We start from the raw sequence: 20,003 nt of genomic DNA, 5'->3' as shown, positions 1-20,003 counted from the left end.
ATTGCTGCCTCAATTATATTTCCAAAGGTTCTATGGCCAAGATAAAGAGCATCGGGACCAAGGGCACCCCTGCCTTGTGCCTCTGCCCAGGGTCCATCATTCCGAAGTGATCAGTCCTGATCGGACTCGAGCCACCGGCTCACTACAGCAGCTGAGCCCACTTCAGGTACATCGGTCCCATCCCATATTCCTTCAGAACCGCCATCAGCCACGGCCATTTGACCAAGTCGAAGGCTCTCTCATCTCAAACTTCTACTCATGTCCCCAGCTTTGTTACATTGACACTCATTTAATTGTTAAAGGAAAATTGTTAGCCAGCTTTCTTTTTGTTACCTTAGAAAGCTTGCATACATATTTTTTTTTAAAGTGAACTCTTTCTGGTTTTGATGTTTCACATTATATAACGGCTGTTGAGATGGATTTCCAGTATCAGCTCTGTGGACAGATTCTGAGAGGGCACTGTATTCTCATGAGGAGGGACAAACGCTAATTTCTTGCCAAATTGTGTAATGTGACTGAATAGCACGGCTTAGATTCAGGAGGCAGTGAGAATGGTAAAGAGTTCAGTTAACCATCTATCGAACACTCTAAATAATACATGTTAGGCAGAATGTATAAAAATAATTATTTATTTAGGCCTTAGACAACTCGTATCAATTAATAAACCCAGGTAAGTAGCAGTTAAAGATTCCTTACTGTTATATACACACATTCACCTCAGTGTCCTCTGCTAAGAGCACCAACACTTTACTTTTAAGTAGTTAGATGTATGCTTTGAAATATTGGTGGTGTAACAAAGCAAGTTAATCGAGCAATAGAACTTTGTAAATAATCAATACTTTGAAAAATAATAGATTTAGAAGAAAGAAGATCATACAAAATACAAAACCTTGTAAATAGCATACTAATCTTCGAAATTCCTTCCCTAGCTAAAATACCTGGGGCCTACTGCCCTGAGAGTCATGGGTCACAAATTAGTCTTTTCAGGAGGGTAGGGGTCACTTTTAGGAAGTAGCGGAAGTGTTGGCTTGAGCCAACAAGTAGTTTTAAGTGTTCCAAAAGTTAATGAAATCAAGAGGAAAGTGTCTTTAACATGCTATCTCCCAATCCAATCAATTTATGGGAGGCCCAGGGCAGGATTCCAGGCCAGAACACTACCGTTCAAGGCTAGGCAAGGATGAGATGGTGCTAGGACTTTACGACCGTACAGCCCTATGGAGACGGGTGGTGTAAAACAGGTACGTTTACCCATCTCTGTACTCCGATTCACTCAGGGACCATTAGGAGTTACTAACATCGCTGGGCCTTTTGGATTGATGCCTTGGTTCTGTTGGTGCACGCCCAAGTGTCATGGGTGTAGAGGTCATTTTAGGCATCGTCCTTGGGTCTGGCTAGTTCACGGTTCTGTGCTCCGATGGGCAGAATATGTATTTTGGACACCCAGACCACGGGACCACTGTTTAGATGGATTTCCAGAATCTGGCCTGGTGGAAACATTTTTGAGGCCACCCTAGTTATAATGAACAGGGAACTGTGAGGGGTTAGCCAAAACCCAATCAAGGTAAATGTGGAGAGCAGTCAGGGCTATTCTCGAGAGAGTGCAAGTGGGTTCAGTGGTCCTCAATGAGTCGACTAAATAGAATACCCAATAATTCGATTTAGACAGGAATGTTTAGACAAAATGTTTAAAAATACAATATTTATTCTAGACCTTACACACACTAATATGAAAATGTAGTTGCATGACTTAATTAACATATGAGGTAAGTAAATGAATGCAGTAAAGATGAAACCAAGCAACAAGTGAATTCTACTAACTTCAGCAGTGCAGTCCCTAAGAAGAATGGGGCCTTGTGCCCAAAAGTCACGAGCCACAATGCTTCCCCCCAGAATTTAATCTCTGTAGGTGAATTCTAATTTTACTTGGGTTGGTGATTATACAAAGAAGATATTCAACAAGGTTACTAGGTAAGTAAACTGTGTTGTTAGCATTCTGAAAATACTACCCAAGTTTGATGACCAAAAGGCATGGAAGATTAGGATACAAAGGGACTCGTTCTAAATATTATCCTACGGAGGACAGGGGGGGGGACAAATGCTTTGTGTTTATAACCCATCCCCAGCCCCCCACTCTCCAACTCCGATTTTCCCAGACGAATTGATGGGCTGACTGGGGGTCGCCGGAGGTTGTATTTCGCGCTTTTTGTTCCGGTGAGAGGTACCCAGGGGCTGTGGTGCAAGGATTCTTCCGGTCATGTCCAGATGCAAGCTGCAACCCCTGGCAATAAAGAAATTCACCAATGCAGGCCACTTCAGGGAACTTCACAGGACGGGAAAGGCGAGTTCCAGCGACGGCCACCGCACACAGACGGCAGGCAATCTTCCAGTCATGGTTGAAGAAGCTTCTCTAGGACAAGTTCCCTTGACGCTGGGATGATGACATTTGCAGGGAAGGTGGATTGTACCACAAGCTGGCAACTGCTGAAGTACTGGGTGCAACTGTGGAACAGCAACGCTTCTAGCAAGGTAGCCCATGAGAGAACTGGTTAGTCCAGCGGATGGTGCAGGGGGATTTCTGAAGGATCACTTGTGGAAGGGCTGAAGCACCGCTCAGTCTTCGGAGATCAGGTAGTCCAACAGGGTTTCGCTGGGCCGGACGCAGGAAGGGATGCCAGGCTTCTTCAGGAGTCTTCTTCAGATCTTTAGTCGGCTGCCTCTCTATGAGGGAGTCTTGGCTACAACTCTGATCTGAAGACATGGCTAAAGGAGTCCTCTTCTTATGCAAAATTCAGACTGGATGGAAGTCCAAGCCCACCAGTGGCAAGGATCTGCACAATTCAAACACACCGTAGTTGTCCAATCAGGAACAACTATTGGTTTCACTCATGCCCCACGCCTAGACTCTGTCTTCATAGATGTGGAATGGGACTTCCTGGGAGAGACGCGCACGCACACCACACACAGCATTAGCCTTCCTGGGCAAGTGCATGAGCGCCTATGGGATTTCCTGACCTGACAAGGCAGGAAGAAGGCCAAAATACAATATGGCCAAAGAACAAGCGAAAATCTAGTGGCATGACCATTTTAGGGCACTAGCCACATGCGGTCAACGCGAATGTGCACACTAGAATTAACGCAAACATTGTAAAAATATACCTGCTGTCGCCAGCTTGTTTTTAGACTCTGTGAGGAGTCAGTAATGCGAGGCGGACAACTGCTTGTAGATTTCTCAAAATATGCGATTTTATTAAACGCATTCTATAAAGAAAATACCTTGCTTACCCCTACACTACAGACAAATTCCCTGCCTATTCTAGAGGCTAAGGAAAGACTCTCCAGCCCTCATACGAAACAACAAATATACAAAGGAAATTATATAGCAACACAATATAAGAAACCATATTAACACAATGTCTGAATGGCCTTCTTCTGTCCTCGGTAAGGTCCCTTCACCAGGCTTTAAAGTACATTTAAAAAATGTTCATCAAAGTAAAAGTTCAACCAACAAAAATCCACTTGATAACTCTTTGGTCCTGGATGAAAAGATCCCCTTCCAATTTCTAAAAAAAGAAATGGCACCAATGGTAATCCTGTTTATAATGATGAATGGTCTCTTCAAGAAAAATGCCACAGCTCAATAGAAAGTATAATATTCCCCAAATGTCAATATTACACAATTCTTTAGGACTTCTTCATTTACAATTTTACGCTTGGTATGTTTTCACTGGGCTGCTGCTTCTATTATCAACAACCACACCTCTAATGTTGGTACTGTGGAAACAGTTACCTTTACTACTTTCAGCCATTTCAGTGTAACATCCGCTGACTGCTTATTATACCACCACAATTCAATTGCTACTACTACTACTCAGTACTTTTAAATAGTTAGTCAGGCTTAAGCAAGACTCTTCAACCTCTTCTGGTAGGCAATGCACTCTTCCTTTTTATGACTTTCTAAAAAGCGGCACACTCTTTGCCTCTTCCTTTTGTCTGACATCAACATGAACAACCTGCTTCTACCCACAAGACTCACTCCTTTCCAGCTTCAGCAGTCTTTAGCACAACAGGTATAGTCTACTGCAGAGTATTCTTCGCAAGCACTTGTTTCCACCTTCCTCAGCTTCACTCCCACCTTTCTGCCGTTAACAGCCAAAGTAATTGCCCAGAAGCTTATGTGCCACTTTCTCCACTTCAGGCAACAATGGTGTACTTGTTTTTTCTATGCCACTTGACAGTTAACAACTTTACAGTAGAGTTAGATGACTCACTAACTCTTAGCAAGACTGGTCTCTCTTTGAAAAGGGGATGCCGCTTGGCTTGGGTAATGCATGTTCCTCTCTTTAAATACTTGCTACTTCTTACTTCTTGGAAATAGAACAAATGCAATCTGTGAATATAGTGTATAGTTCAGACTTTCAAGTGAAAACCCAATTGGGTATACGCAACCTCTTTCATGTAGATTTAAAGGTTTAAGGATGAAGCAAGGATTGTATTTCTATGTAACGGTAAAGGATGCAACTCTGGCTTCCTTTGGGAAACACAATTGGTTACACGCAACCTTCCCTTTATGTAGTTTTCACTCTGTTACTTGTATCTCGTTTATTATTAAAGTTAGGTATTCAGTAATGGTGCGGAAAGTGTTTCTGCTTCTTAATTGAGGGCACACAACCACTCTGTCAGCAACAGTTTTAAAGAGTTCAACCATGGGGGCTTTGATCTCACGCGAGTATCCAGTCTTTCACATGATACGCGATTGCTACAGTTCCATTGTGAATAAGATTTCAGGTACAACAAACTGCTTTCACTCGCGTTGGACAATACACGAGGCGCTTAGGAGCTAGATTCTGTTATTGGTGAGGCTTGCGCAGTGAATCTGAACACTGTGCTTCACTCCCCGGCTTCAGGGACACTGCCTTTGCGGGTTGCACTGCTTCCCCAACTTCCTCAACCACTTGTACTACTTCAAGGCTCTCTGGGGACCCACACCCCTTTCCAGCACGGGTGTCTTCGGTCCTGCCACTTGAAATGGGAGTTTCTTTTCCACCCGAGATGCTCGGCTTGCCTTCTGCTTCTGGCCTTAGTCCCCTAAATGTTCACAGCTCTGCAATCACAGCAACAAGGGTCACATGGGGAAAACTCAGCCTCCAGCACACCTTCCACGGTGCAGCCTCTTCTATTCAGGTTTTGGGAGAACAGTACTCTCAGAACTTGGTGGTGAAATCTGCTGTCTTGACGTTCCGGCGTCCCTTCGGTTCTTCCAGTTCCTTGTGATTTGCCAGACTCCTGCTTCTCCACTACTACTACAGCTAGCCTTCCAGTTCTCGTTCCAGCTTCTTCTACTTCTCTTCTCTTGCTGGGACCTTTTATGCCTCACAGGCTCAACAATTGTCTTCAGGTGTGGGCCATTAGCCTTAATTGGCTGACTACTGCAATGGCTACTGGGCTTAATTGCATGACTACACCTACATGCCTCTTCAGCCCTCTTCATTGTCTCTGTACCCCTAGGATTCTGGGACGTGGAATTTCTTCCACTAAAAATAGGTTTTTCCACTTCTACACAATTTATAAGGGTAGATTGTATTCCCTTAAGGCTTTTAACACAGGGACTATGAGAATTCACTTGAAGACACCATTTCCATAATCCTTTTTCATTGTAACCTTGGGTTTTAGGAAGGTGTTTAGTTTGGGATACCAAAAAGGATCTTTCTTTCGGTATAGTTTATTCTGGTTTTATAACCTTGGAGTTCGTTCACAACCTTAGATTTAACATGAGGTTGAAAGACATCAAAATAACAATAAACCATAACCTCCTTGGGTACAGTGGTAAAAATCTTTGTGTCTCATCCACCGGAATCTCCTCACCACCCTGGGCCCTGTCTCCTCTTAGGTGTTTCTCCCACAGTACACCACCACCAGGGTTGGCATCAGGTAGCATCTGCCTTCCTCAGGCCGCCTGGGAGGAGATTTTAGGCAGGGTTTCAGTGAGGGAGCCATCGGATTCATCACAGCTCTTGTAAAAGTAACCATAAATCCCAAGTGTAAAAAGCTAGGGTGATATAAAAGTATTCCTATCCCCATTGCACTGCATTATAAGATGCTGTGTGCCAGGTTAAAAAGTTATAAAAAAGTAAAAGGTAAAAAGGATATACATATTTTTCCAGTACTGATAGTCTGAAGGACTGATCACTTTTGTCCATAACAAATGAGCAAAAGGCAGAGGAGATGAAGCTGTAGGCTTTACTTCCCCTTAAAAAGTCAGAACAGGTTTATAAACAGAGCAAAAAGATTCAGGGTCCATAAAACTATTGAGGGAAAGTTGCCAAAAAAGAAATATATAATTGTTTACAGCGGAATTGACAGTAGTCAATTTCACGACGAAACCAATTTTGCTGTTGCCAAACTGCTAATCCATTTGGACCCTGCCACCCAGTACACCCCCCAGTCCCCCACTTAACCTTTGCACAACCGCTCTCAGGAACCTGCGACTTCAGTTTTGTCCTGCATGCACGTGCCGGATCGGACACCACAGGGTCTTATTTTCTCTTTTTGTTTTCGTCCCCGCCTCCAGTCTTCAGTAGCGGGGGACACCCCCACAAACTCCAAGGTAATCAAAACCGAACATGGGAAGCGGGGGGAAGCCCCCGCAACCCTTGCTCACCATGTTTGGTATCGATTACCCAATTTGATTTTTTCATCCATAGAATGGTACTGGCTGATTTCAGCCAGATGTACCATTTGATCAATTAAAATCGATCAAACTGGGCAATACCGAAAAAAGTGGCCACTCGGGGGGAGGAAGAATGTCAAACTGTAAGATGACCAAGGGATGGGGAAAACTCTCATGGTACAGCCATTTTCGAGTATATGGTAATCTAATTGGCATTAAGAGGTAAAATGCAAAAGAGCACCAGACTATAAAAAAGAAAACACTGCAAAAGTATCCGCTGCACCAAACCACTAGATCACAACACGCAAGTTGCCACACAGTGGCTAAAACCTAGGTTCCAGGGACAATGTCCCTACTGCACTTTACAGAAGGTGATGTCTGCAGGAAAAGTAAACAAATGACTTTACTATGGAGAACAGTTCTTCTGCACTTATAGCCATAGGAACTATAGACATGGGGATTGATCAGGACCCCCAAAACAGATGAGCATAGCAAGGTAAGTGGTGCAAAAAGTCTTCACGTGCCTCCAAAAGTCAGAAAAGGTTCTTAGCAATAGCAAAATGAAGCGTGCCCCATTAATATCTAATGGAGAAAAGCATTGAAAAGAAAAATCTTTGTTAACCGCGATTAGTCTTCAAGACAAAGAGCTTTGTCCCACCAGCTGACTAGATACCTCTACACTAAGAACTTTCTTATCTTAGTGGTAAAATCTGTTTTATTGTTAGTTGCATACATGTTTTCAGAGGTGCTTTACCCCTGTGGTCAAACTTTAATTGTAGGTTGGCTATCCTGATATTTTATGCCATCTGCCTATGCATGGTTGTTGAATGTGCTCCTTCTCCAAAGGCAATTTGAAAATACTCTGCGACTTAAGATCGTTACGACAACAGCATCTTTCTGCCACACATCAGGGTCCTGTACTCCTGTTGCCCTTTCTAGCCACACACAACCTTCTGTTTGTGTGGTTATTTTCTGCCCTGGAAATACTGAAAAGTGGAAAATCGCAAAATGTTCAATTTTTGGGCTGCAAATGTCTTACAATTTGGGATGCATCTGTCCTAAAAGTTGAAACCTGGGAATTAATACTGTTCATTGACTGAATTAACACTACCAGGAAAACATGTCTGTCCTTACTTTCATTGAATTTACAATAGATGGGATTGGGTCCATTGAAAGACAAAAAGGAAATATAGATGTCATCACTCTATTCTCCTGATTGGATTCTAAATCAACCCAAACAAATGTGAGTTGGTATCTTTTTTTTTTTTTTTTTTACAAGTGTTAATGTGTGATGGTGATGCGACACAGATCCCTATGTCGAGCATCCATCGATCATAGGATCGTCATATCAGCTGGTCATATACGTAGAGTAATACAGTTGGATTTGTTTCACAGGTATTTTATTTATTGAATACATGTTAAGGTGAAGCAGTTGAAATATAGCTTTCAGTCCAGAACCCGTAAGGAAGGCATGGTATCAAAGTAAGACAGACGCAAGTGACCACAGTTAAAGGGTGTTTATTGAACCTTATTCAAGGGTGTGATAAATACCTATCTACGATGGGAGCAAGCTACAACCATCAAATAATATTAATGCAGTCCTAATGGAGCCTTGTCAAAATAAAAGAGCCTATACTAAAAAAAACGATGCCAATCCTTCTAGCTAATTTACAAATAGTGTGGGGAAATGTTCATGAAAAATAAAGAAGTGTTCACAAAATGATGAGCCAGCATTTTCAGGCCGTTGGTCTCCCTTTCCCACGTTTTCAGCACGGGACAAGGCGGTTCACTCGAGCATAGCACACTCTTGGGCTTCTTCGGTACGAGGACACAGTTCCTTTTACCAACACCAGGGCCTTCTATGCCCAAGTGTCTTACTTTTAAAGTCTCTTGATTCAGAGGGCCCTGATGTACCAAAAAACCCAAAAAAGTTCCTTTTCAATATTCAGGTAGGGCGATTCACTCTTCACCCCGGATCCCACTCAGCCGGGCTCATATCCCTTTCTTACCACACTCTTTCGTTTGGATCCCCCTCATACGGGCTCAGATGCTTTTTATACAATTAGCCTCTCTCGGCCGGGCTCAGACCAATTTTAGTTTGTAGGCATCCCTCAGTCGGGTTCACATTTGCCACAGCAATATCTTATCGGGTGACTCACATTCACCTCGGCTCCCCCTCTTCAGATTCCGTTTTAAACAATTAGTTTCTCTCAGCCAAGCTCAGACCAATCTTAGTTTGTTTTAGCTATCGAAGACTTTCGAATGAGCACAGGATTTAGTTTGACCCGTTGCAGGACCACTTCGATTTCACAGGTCAATAGTTCTCACACGTTCGGTTGGATACCATAGAGACCTTCGGATGAGCACCCACGTGGCGCCGGACAACTGTGTACGGTCTCTATTTCGGTTTCACAAATGTTCAATCACATGCGCCTCTTCTTTCTTCATACAATGTTGCTGCTTGCAACCTAGTCCGTAACACAGTCCTGTCTGCTATCAGTCTCTCCGACTCAACGGCTGTGTTGGCTGTAGCTGCTTTGTCGTCGGAGCCAAGCACAGTACCACGGCAGCAATCGCTTCTCCCTTCCTTGTCTATCAATGCGGGAGGGCCCTGTGTACTTGTGACACACACCTCACCGTTGTTCAGCTGTTATTCCCGGCCTTCCGTTTCTTTTCCTTGAGGTCTTGTGAAAGTTGGGGTCTTCTCCGAAAAGATCAAGGGTAGTTCCCTCGTAACTCTCTGGTCTTGATGCCTTTCTCCTCGGTTTAAACTGCCACCTAGGAATTGCTGCTTCCTTGTGCGTTTTGCCTTGCTTGGAGTGTGTTTTCGTGCTCTGCCCTTTATCCGTGTGGGGGAAGTGTGATGGAAGTCAGGTGTGTGTAATTATCAGTAATTGTCTGACCCTGTGTGATGCTGGAAATGCATTGGAGGGACAGGGCCTCTGTATCCTTGTCCTTTACTGCTTTTTATCGTGTTTTCTGTCGTGTTTTCCGCGCAGGAGTTCATGTGGGACTCCTGGCGGTGCAGCTCTCTTTTGGTTTGGTGTACAGACCCATGGGATACCCTTATGGCACCCACGGGTGGGGTGTACAACCTTGTGCCCATGGTGTATGTTTTTGGGCACCTGTGTGTGGCCCACAGAGCAGGGTACGGGCTGGTGGCAGCTTTGTGCTGAATCAACTGGTGCCCTCAGCATCCTCCATTTTGGGATGCCGAGGCCCTGTCATTTTTTTATTTGTTTTATTCACATTTATATAGCACACAGCAGTCTGAGGACATTGTGGCACTTGTTACAGTACAATGCTTAGTTACAGAGTCATGAATCATACATATGAAATAAATAATGAACAGTTTGAGCAAGGATACAATATGTATACAAGTTTATAATGTAGTTATATTACATTTGTGTTTATATTACAATATACAAGACAGGAATAGGGTAGGAAGTTGCGTTACTCGTTGAGGAAGGTGGTCTTGAGGTTGTTGCGGAAGACAGAGATGGAAGTTTCAGCTCTAAGGGTGGCATGGAGTGAGTTCCAAAGTTTTGGTGCAATATATGAGAAGCCTATACCTCCAGCTGTGGCTCTCTTGATGCGTGGTATGTGTAGTTGTTTGGTGTACTGAGCTCTGGTGGGGCGAGTGGAAGTGGTTCTTGATATAGCTTCGGATAAGTCGGTGGGAGTGGTGGTGTTAATGCATCTGTGTGTTATGGTAAGGATTTTCAGAGTAATGCGGTTTTTGACCTGTAGCCATCGTGCTTCAAGTCTGGCCTGGGATATGTGGCCTCTTCTAGGGATGCTCAGTGCGGCTCTTAGGGCATTGTTTTGTGTGGTTTGCAGTCTATGAATGTTCTTGTCGGAGGTGCCAGCTAAGGGAGCGTTGCAATAATCGAGTTTAGCGCCTATAGTTGCTCTAGCTATGGCCAAGCGGATGGGCGTGGATAAGTAGGGTTTGATGGCGTTGATGAGTTTGGTGCTGAGCGCTGATGCAGAGGCTATGGCGCTGACTTTTCAATGTGAACACCTAGTGTCTTGATGGAGGATGATACTGGGATGGTCGAGTTGTCTATGTTGAAGTTGGCGTATTGGGGGCTAAGCTTTGTTGTTGTGTTTTTCTGGCCAATGATGATAATTTCAGTCTTCTCCCCGGTCAGACAGAGGCCATGGATTGCATCCATGCTTGGATCGTAGCATAGATATTGTGGAGGGCCGTGGCGTCTTGGTGATAGAGTCCACATAGGGGTAAAAGTACTTGAGTATCGTCTGCATAGTTGGTATATGCAACACCCATGGACTCAAGTAGGTCGAAGAGGGGTTTCATGAAGATGTTGTAGAGGGTGGGGGGCTGTACATGAACCTTGGGGGACACCGCAGTTTATAGTGGTAGGATCTGCGTTAGCTGTGTCGGAGTAGACCTTCGTGGCTGTACCTTCGAGGAAGGATGTGATCTAGGATGCCGCTTGTTTAGAGAAGTGGGCTGCATGAGTGAGGTGGGTGGTGAGTGTTTGGTGATCTACCAGGTCGAAGGCTGCTGATATATCGAGAGGGAGGAGCAGGGCAGGTTTGCCTTTGTCCATGATATGTGAGATTTGGTTTTTTAGGTCTAGTAAGGCTGATTCGAGGGGATTGGGTCCTCCGACGTAGTCCATATCTATGACAGTAATCACCACAGCTGTGCTGTGGTGATTACTGTCATAGATATGGAATACATCGTCGGACCATCCCATCGAAAGAACGTTACCAGGTAAGAGAGTAACTTGTTCTTCTGTTCCGTGCACGACACGGAAGCCAGATTGCCTTTTACCTAATATGGAATTAGCTTCTATGTATGACTGGATCTGGTTGTGGGCTGCTTTGTCCAGGATTTTCAAGAGGAATGGGACAGTAGTTATCGGTCTGTAGTTGTTGGGTTGCGCTGGGTCAAGTGTGGCCTTTTTTTAGTATAGGCCGCACCCATGCTTCCTTGAGATTGTTTGGGACAATTCCTTTTTGGAATGATGTGTTGATGAAAGCAGTAATAAGGGGTGCTAGGTCGTTGGCGCATTCCTTGATGATTTTAGGAGGGCAGATGTCTGCTTTGCGGAGAGATGGTTTGAGGTTTTTGATGAGATGAAGGACCTCCGGTTCAGTGATGTCTCTGAATGCGAACTGGGCGTGGTTGAAATTAGTACCCTTATCAGGTGTGTGGCTGTTAGCTTTTGGGTTTGGGAGAGCAGTGGTTTTGAATTTTATTTTGGAGGAGTTTTATTTTATTGAGCATGGCGGACTCCATGCTCGCACACCAGGTTTTGTCTTTAGTTATCTCGTCTGCGGTAGCCAGGGGTGTGACGAGTTTGTTAAATATGGCGAATAATTCTTTCGCTAGGGAGTTGGCCTTTGAGATCCTCTCATTGAAAGAGTTGGCTTTTGCTACTAAGATTGTCGCGATGTCTGCCCCCGGAAAGCCAGACCAGGCCCAGCAACCCCGGAAGCAGGCATCATGCCACTTGAAGCATGCCCAAAAACCCCAGTTAGGGGCTATTTGGCTACAGTCCTGGCGCCTATGGCACCAGGCTCATAAGAATAGTCAGTCCTGGCGCCATGGGCGCCAGGCTCATTACAGAAAACTTACCTGATGCAGACCATGCTGCACGAAGCCACAAGCCAAATGAGGCTTAGAGGGACTATTTTACCTCAGGGACTCCTTTCCTCTCGGGTGGGGCTGTGGAAGAATACTTACCTGGAACTTCTTCCAAGGTTATTTAAGCCACACCCAGACAGCCACACGTGCTTCGCGTTATTCTGCGTGCTGCAGCGTAACACTCACCGTGTCTTCAGCAGCTCCAGTCTTCAGCCACGCCCGCATCAGCCCTGGAACACCTGGAACAAGAAAAGGAGAAGGAGAAGAGATCAGAACAAAACCCTTACCTGAATCCTTGATCCAGCACAACGTTGATCTGGAAGAGAGAAGCCTTCACAGTGCCACGCAGCGCCGCGCTGAACTCGCCATCCGGGGCTGCATTCCTTTACTCCATCGCGAACCCAGCATCTCCAGGCCATTCTTCAACACCTGGGGGAGACAAGAACAAATAGGTGAGCAAGGGCAATACAAACCACCCCCAAAGACTTACCTGATTACCACAGGGGGGTACTCACCTCATCTCGGGTCGGCGCAGTCAATCCTGCATCACCGCCGCACCCCTAAGGGGAAAACAAGGACAATACAACCTACCCCCAAAGACTTACCTGATTACCACAGGGGGGTACTCACCTCATCTCGGGTCGGCGCAGTCAATTCTGCATCACCGCCGCACCCCAGCCCCTAAGGGGAAAACGAGGACAATACAACCTAACCCCAAAGACTTACCTGATTTAACACAGGGGGGGTACTCACCTCATTTCGGGTCGGCGCAGTTAATTCTCCATCATCGCTGTACCCCGGCCCCAAAGGGGAGAACCACAATAGACTTACCAGGATCGCCACTTGGAACTCTTCTAGTGGTTTAAATCTGCAACCTGCAAGGAATCTGGCAGAGTGAAGATCAGACTTTTGAACTCTTACGAACGATTGGACTTTAGAGTCAATATTGGAAATCGCCAATTCCTCCACGCCAGTGAAGTAACTGGTCGTCTACGCGCCCCTGCGCTCGACGCAGGATGGAGAGCTCATCTTTCCAAATCATGAGTTGAGATTAAGAGGGGACTTCAGGAGTGTTCTGTGGGGCAGACAAGGGGAGTGGGAAGGCGGGTTAACGCTCAGATTACGGGAGGTTAATTCCCCTTCTCCATTGCAGAAAGATATTCGTACGAGTCCAACAAACAAAGCTAAGTGGGTCTGTCCAGTCTGTCATCTCGGCTCTATGTGTTACTCTGGTGGAAGCAACAGCGGGCCAGTCCAGATCGACGCCCCCGTGGGAATCAGGTGAGCGTAACAAAGATGGCTTTTTTATACTGGAGGTCTATCTGTTTGAAAAGGGTCTTATTTAGGTCACTGGGATCCGCTTGCCAGATTTTTAGTGACTGACGCTTTTGTGCTCAGAGGGTTTGGAGTTCATCCGAGAACCCTGAGTTGCAGTGAAATTATTTTTTTTCTTTCTTGTTTTCCAATGGGGCTATAGAGTTTATGGCATTGGTGAGAGTATCATTAAAGATAGCTGATAGTATGTTTGGGTCCTGAGAGAAAGCTGGTGCTAGGCTGGGGTTTTTGAGGTAGGGTCGCAGATTGTCTGCATTGAGTTTTTTTGAACTTCTTGTTATGGCAGGTGGAGCGTGGGTAATAGTCTTGGGAGTGGGGTTGGTGGGGATGATGAATTCTATGCATGTGTGGTCCGTCCATGGGAGAGCAGTGTTTGAGATAATGTTGGATGCACAGTTGTGATCCATTCATTGGAATCAGTAGATTCCCGATGGAGACAAGATGGCCCCTGTGGCCTCTTGCCTTCATCGCCTGTTAACTTCATCTTCCTGAAGTCCCGGGAAGCCCTGACTGTGTCCCTTCCCCCTGATTGGCTGTTGGGTGGAAGTTCCATATATGGTAGTGTGGGGAAGTGCCGACTACTCTGGCTGGAGCCTTCCCAACGACCGTATGTTGTGGGTACACCTGTGGGTGGGACCTGGGTGAATGGAGTGTGTGACGGATCTACACTTCTTGTTGTGGATGTCTGGTATCTGGTGTTTGACTCAATGACTGAGACAGCCCTGCCCGAAACTGGTATGAATGCAGTGTGTAGTGCTGAATGGCATGGTACTTGTCCGAATCCACATTCTGTGTTGTGATTGTCTGGATGGTGAAGAGTGGCCTGAATGCACTGTGTGCATGATTGGCTGACTGACTGCTGAATGCCCTTCGAAGTGATTGGATGCTTGAGTGTGATCCAATGAATGGGAGATCAACAGTATATCTGGGGACCTCCCACTGCTAGAAATCGTGTTCAGAAGCTGAAGTCCAAACTACGAAGAGTAACTGGAGTGAAACTGAAGCTTGACCTTGAAGCCCTGCTGGAAGACAAGAATTGCTGTTGCTCTCCATCAATCTGAAAGCCGCTGTGTCTCCAAGGACTGACCCAGAGAAGACCTGGTAAGGCGCCCTCTTCCCAAGGTACGAGGGACCATCGTGCACCAGCTGATCTTTGCCAAAGCTCCCTGGTAGACAGACCTATGAAAGGCTGCCGACCGAGATGGGGACTGCTGCAGAATCCCAAAGAGAAGCACCCAGACCGTTGTCTGCCACCGTTGACGCCGACTGGAGCCGATGTGCTCCCGTTGCCCAAGAACTTTTGATTCACGGATGCGCTCGACGGCACCACCGCCCGCCTTATCCCGCCGGAGAATGCCAGGCCGTCGACGTGCAGAGGAACATCCGCTGGTGGGTTTCCCGCCACCCAAAGACCACAGAGACGCCGACGACTTGACGCCCTTGCTGGGCCACAGTTCTTCAAACTCTTTGCGGTCCAGAACTATCGACATCGAGGTGCCCAGCACGCCTCTTCCTTGTAGGACGTTTACGCTTCCCTGTCTGCGAGCACCGCTAGGAAAGAAGCTGCCAGTTCACCGGCGTAGTTCTTCACCAGACGTTCGACGACCCGTAACTCCTGACTTAAAGGGAGGGCACTCAAGAAGGGCCGTCGTTTCCCCGAAGAGGAACGCTACAACACCAGGCACTTTGGGGTTGTTGAACTAGTGGAAGTACTCTTGTGGACAATATATGGACTGGGCTTGTGATATATCTTTATTCAACAGGTTGCCCAGGTGTGGGGGATCTCCACACAGAACTGTCTAGGTATCAGGACCAGTATTCTGCCAATTGTTCTAACCAACTGCTTTCCTCTTTTATCTATTGTTGGTTTCCTTTACGAACTGATTTGTGTGACATTTAACCGTACAGTTGATGCACTTTAAAGAGATCTAATAGTAATTGTGGTACCACGTAGAACTGTATAGATTTGCTATTATAGATAACCGAGTACAAAGTGAGTTATTGTGATATTGTACATAACCTTGAATATTAATTATATAAAGACTGTGTTTTAACTAACAGTGTGCAGACCTTCCTTTGCGGGTGCATGGATACTACACTGTACTTAAGAACCAGCCTGCATCACCTCCTGAGAAGCTAGGCCTTGATTGCTCCTCCATAGCAGATGTACAGACACCCCCTCACCCCCCTACAGTCTTTACACCCTGCCTGACCCATGTATTGGGACATGCCAGGTATAGGGCTCAGGTGTTAGTCTGTTGTCACTCGCGGTGATCTGTCCATGAGAAAGTGTTTCTCGTAAAAGGGGGGTGGGTGAGTGGGTTGAATCCCCAGTTATCCTACCTGGTAGGATGCAGAAAAGGTTGGGAAGGGGATACCACCTCTCACCCTCCAGTGTCCTACTTCCTCTCCCCGAGTAGCCCTCATCCAGGTGATCCTCCCACACTTATTCACCGCCAGGAACTGGATCCAAAAGTGATGGCCGTGTTTGGCCACCTGGATGACATATCTCTGGGGACTAGCAGGTGAGACACCTTCAGGTTTCTCACAATCCTGAGTCTAAATTATTTGAATAATTTAATTTTAATTGTTAATTTTGTCCCCATATGTAAATAGGTGTACAGAAGCGTTCATTATTTTCAGCCTTACTCACTAAGGGTTTTATTATGAGTATGGTGGTAATGGAAACAAAGTGTTATTTGAAAAGCCTCCTGTTTTTTGCATGGGATATTTACCGGATGATATACTACTTGAGGCAAATGATCCATATTCCTTTTCAGCAGTTTCTATGCACGCTATGTAGAAAATAATGTATGCATTCCCCAATGTTAAACGTGGCAACATTTTTAAAAATGGGAGCTTTTTGAAGTGCATGTTTCATCATTACCTCAAATCTAATAACGAGGACCCCGAAAGTTGGGGAAAAAAGAGTATCTGTTTCTTTGTTGAAAAATTTCATGTTTTGATCCCATAGCTCAAATATAAATGTTGAAGTCTTTTGATAAATGATTATTAATTTAATTTCTTTGTTGGGTTTGCACATTGATTCCACCTTTTCAAGGTTAAATTGGCATACCAGGAGTCTGAGATTGTGTCCCTACTGAAGAAGATCCCCTTGGGCTGCAGTGAGATGAACACTATCCGTGGTAGGGCAGAAGAGCTGAGAGACGGCACCCTTTGTGACTATAGACCTGTTCTCCCTCTCATGTTGGCCAGCTTCATCTTTGATGTGCTGTGTAGTCCAGGTAAAAGCTTCATCCATTCCAGTATACCATAACGCATGTATCCTCTTTTTGTCCTAGTTTCAGTAATGTAACTTCTTCTAAGATCCTGCACAAAGTGCTGCCATTCAAAAGATCTGACACTGGTGCACACACTTGCCCTGCAACTAATTGAATATTGCAGCATATAAATGGCTATTGCTGATTTTGTTTGTATTCTCCACATTATCAGAATGTTTATAGTTTTAGAACCTTCATTTTCATGGACATGGAATTCTTTGCAAAATTATTGTCACATCTTTTGTATAACCCATCTAGTAGTGGATCCAGGTATTTAGACTTTGGGTGTGCCTTTAATGAAACTACTTCTGGTGGTGACTGGAACCTTGCAATGCCTAATGATTCATCGATAGTCTCAGAATTTCTGTGTCCGCCAATGTGCTTAGTCCCACACATGTTTGGCTCAAAGAACAATCCATTTTGAGAACTTTGCAGACAACCTCAGACTAGTCGAGAGGCATAAATAACCTATAACCCAGAAAATAAATGTTGTCCATCGTGGTTGTGACAACTAGATTCCTACACTGTACTGCTCTGGCATGCAACCCTGTATTTTCCTTGTTGCCCGACTTATTTAAACAGACGCCTGAGGATATTGCTGAAGTAAATGGAAAATGGTGCCTTTTTACACTGCCTCTTTCCTGCAATGTGCCAATCTCACACCCTCCAGTCACAAAATGTGCTGCAAAAATGCTGCAATAAATACAATCTTGTGCTGCGGTATAAATGCAAATTTTGCAACATTTTGCATTTCCTGCTGCAATATCCTTGAGTATCTGTTTAAAAACCCTTTATATCTGCCGAGTCCTAATACGAGGGCTCATCATGCACGTGGCTCTCTAATATGCCTGTGATGGACTGTTTGGCTCTTGGATTAAGGGCCTCCCCTAGACACCATGTACTTCAGAGTTTCCTTGCACAAATAGCTGTTACCTATTTGGTTTGTGGCGGACAGTACCTATAACGGGCTTAGAGAACGGACCTGGATGAACGCAAATGGGTAAAGTTTTATATGGCCATTCCTTCTACCTTTCTCTGAATATTGAAGGCCGGAGAGTCCAAGTTCTGCTCTGGCCGAATCCTTTGTTGATGTCCAGGATTCCTGAGGGGAATACACATCTTGGGTGCTTGCCCAGGAAGTATCTCTAAATATGTTTAAAGTAGCAACCATCAGTGACTGGCCACCAAATATGGGAATAGATGCACCCTGCTAATTGGAAGCAGTTTGTCTTACAACCTAAATGTTTATTTCGATTCCAGGAGTTTCTCCTTTCTTACCCTAGTGTGAGTACTGATGCACAAATATGCCAAAGCGAAAAAGAACTTAAAAAGTCTTGCCTCTGCAACTTGCCAAGCACTCGATGTGTCCTATGAGAGCACGTCTCATAAGGCCAGAGGGAGAGAGAACAGATGTATCAGTGCTTACTCCTTCTAAAATAGCAGCAGCAGCTGGGTTGGAAGACTTGAGGAACCCATGCTCTCAGAACAAGTCCTGCACAGATTGTAGATGGAGAGGCATGTGCATCCGCATGCAGACCTCTGGCAACGGATTGAGCCCATGGCTTATTAGTATATAGACAAAGACCTACAGAGAAGTCCACTTCTTCCTTGTGACATTCACAGCACTTCACCATCGAAGAGCTCGGGGTTAGACCTCTTTGTCATAAGCTAACTTTAAAACCTGCATCCTTTTTGGTCACAATATTGGCCTTTCACTATCCTTCAGTCTACAAAGAGTGAGCTGCATGCACAACCAGTCTTTGAGGATTTGCAGTGTTTCTGAACCATCTGACATGCCCCGGTTGATATGGATTTGGGGCACTTGTGGAATTCGCAGGAGCCGATTTCCAAATCTGACCCGGGTGAAATGAAGGTGAGATATTGAGGACTGAAGCAGGGATATTGAGAACTGAAGGACCAAGCTCCATTTGAAAAGGTTGTTCAAAATCCCAGTCTCTCCCACTATTTCAAGCTGAGATTTCCAGGGGGTGGGCATCCGACCTTGGCAGGATAATCAATCCGAACATGCAATCGCTATAACTCCAGTTCAGTTTAGGCTTTCTCCCACTTAGTATGGTGGTCGGAGGGTTGAAAGGTAAGGATTTGTGCAACTATATCTCCGCCTGTAGAACCTTGGTCTTAGCTATTCGCCATTTTATTTATAGAACATTTGTATGGCGCCTGTACAGCAGAAAGTGTTTCCAGGTGCTACAAGAGTAAGGGTGATGAGGGAGGTGGGAGGGGGGGCAGAGGAGGATAGAAACAAAATACGGTCCTACTAGGCCTTGTGCCATTCGGATCGTGCAAGTGCATAATTTGTCCAAATTATACAGCCCTCAAGCATAAATGGCTGAAACCCCTACTCCAAAGAGCAGTTTTAAATGACATCTCCAAGAAGTTCTCGTGTGGGCCCACAGCACAACTACTAAGGTGGTTGTGTTTGCTGTTGACCAGTGTGTGTGTATATATGGAGAGCATAGGCGCTCGGAATCTGGGTGGGTTGCCTGAGGGGGCCTCTGAAGTTGCTAGGTAAGTTACCAACTTAGTGATAAATGCAGAACAGGCAGGGGAATGTTGATGGTTGTACAAGGATTTTAGTTTATTTCATTGTTGCTTTGTATAATTATGATTTGATTTTGTTTAAATTGATTGTGAAAGGACATATATTTTTACTTGAGTCCATCTTTTTACCTGATCTCTGACCTTTGGATACTGACTGCAGCATCCCAGTACCGCAGCAGTAAGACTGTACACACCACAGCTGAGCCATACTCTAGCTACAATAGTTCACTGTTCTACCTGTCCAGCAGCTTTTCCAGTTGGCAATTTCAACCTGCTAGCCTGCTTCACTTTATTGGCACCATAAGAACTGCTGCTGAAAAATTGGATTCTAGCACTGCAACTTGTGAAATTGAATCTCTATACCTTCCAAAGTTTATTTCAGTGCCACAAGTAATTTCCTCCCACAAGTTCCAGCCTGCCCAATTTAGCCCTTCAATTCTCATCCGCCCAATTCTTAACATTCGGGAAGTACAATATCAGGGCCAGTGTACTGTTCTGCCATTCAGGGGTTAATCTGTGTCTCCTATTGATTCCTATT

General features: G+C 45.1%; 1 protein-coding gene across 2 annotated transcripts in view; it reads left to right on the top strand.

Moving 5' to 3' along the window:
- The window catches only part of ZSWIM8 (zinc finger SWIM-type containing 8), a 3,132,642-nt gene that overhangs the window by 1,371,695 nt on the left and 1,740,944 nt on the right, over positions 1–20,003 (top strand). For both annotated transcript variants that reach the window (XM_069610680.1, XM_069610679.1), the window contains one exon: positions 16,684–16,867. In XM_069610680.1, the coding sequence (XP_069466781.1) occupies positions 16,684–16,867 (184 nt within the window). The remainder of the gene's footprint in view (positions 1–16,683; positions 16,868–20,003) is intronic.

Source organism: Ambystoma mexicanum, chromosome 8, assembly GCF_040938575.1.
Source record: "Ambystoma mexicanum isolate Mex_15411 chromosome 8, UKY_AmexF1_1, whole genome shotgun sequence".
Lineage (NCBI taxonomy): Eukaryota > Metazoa > Chordata > Amphibia > Caudata > Ambystomatidae > Ambystoma > Ambystoma mexicanum.
Note: the sequence above shows the minus strand (reverse complement) of the source record. Positions and strands in the feature narration are given on the sequence as shown.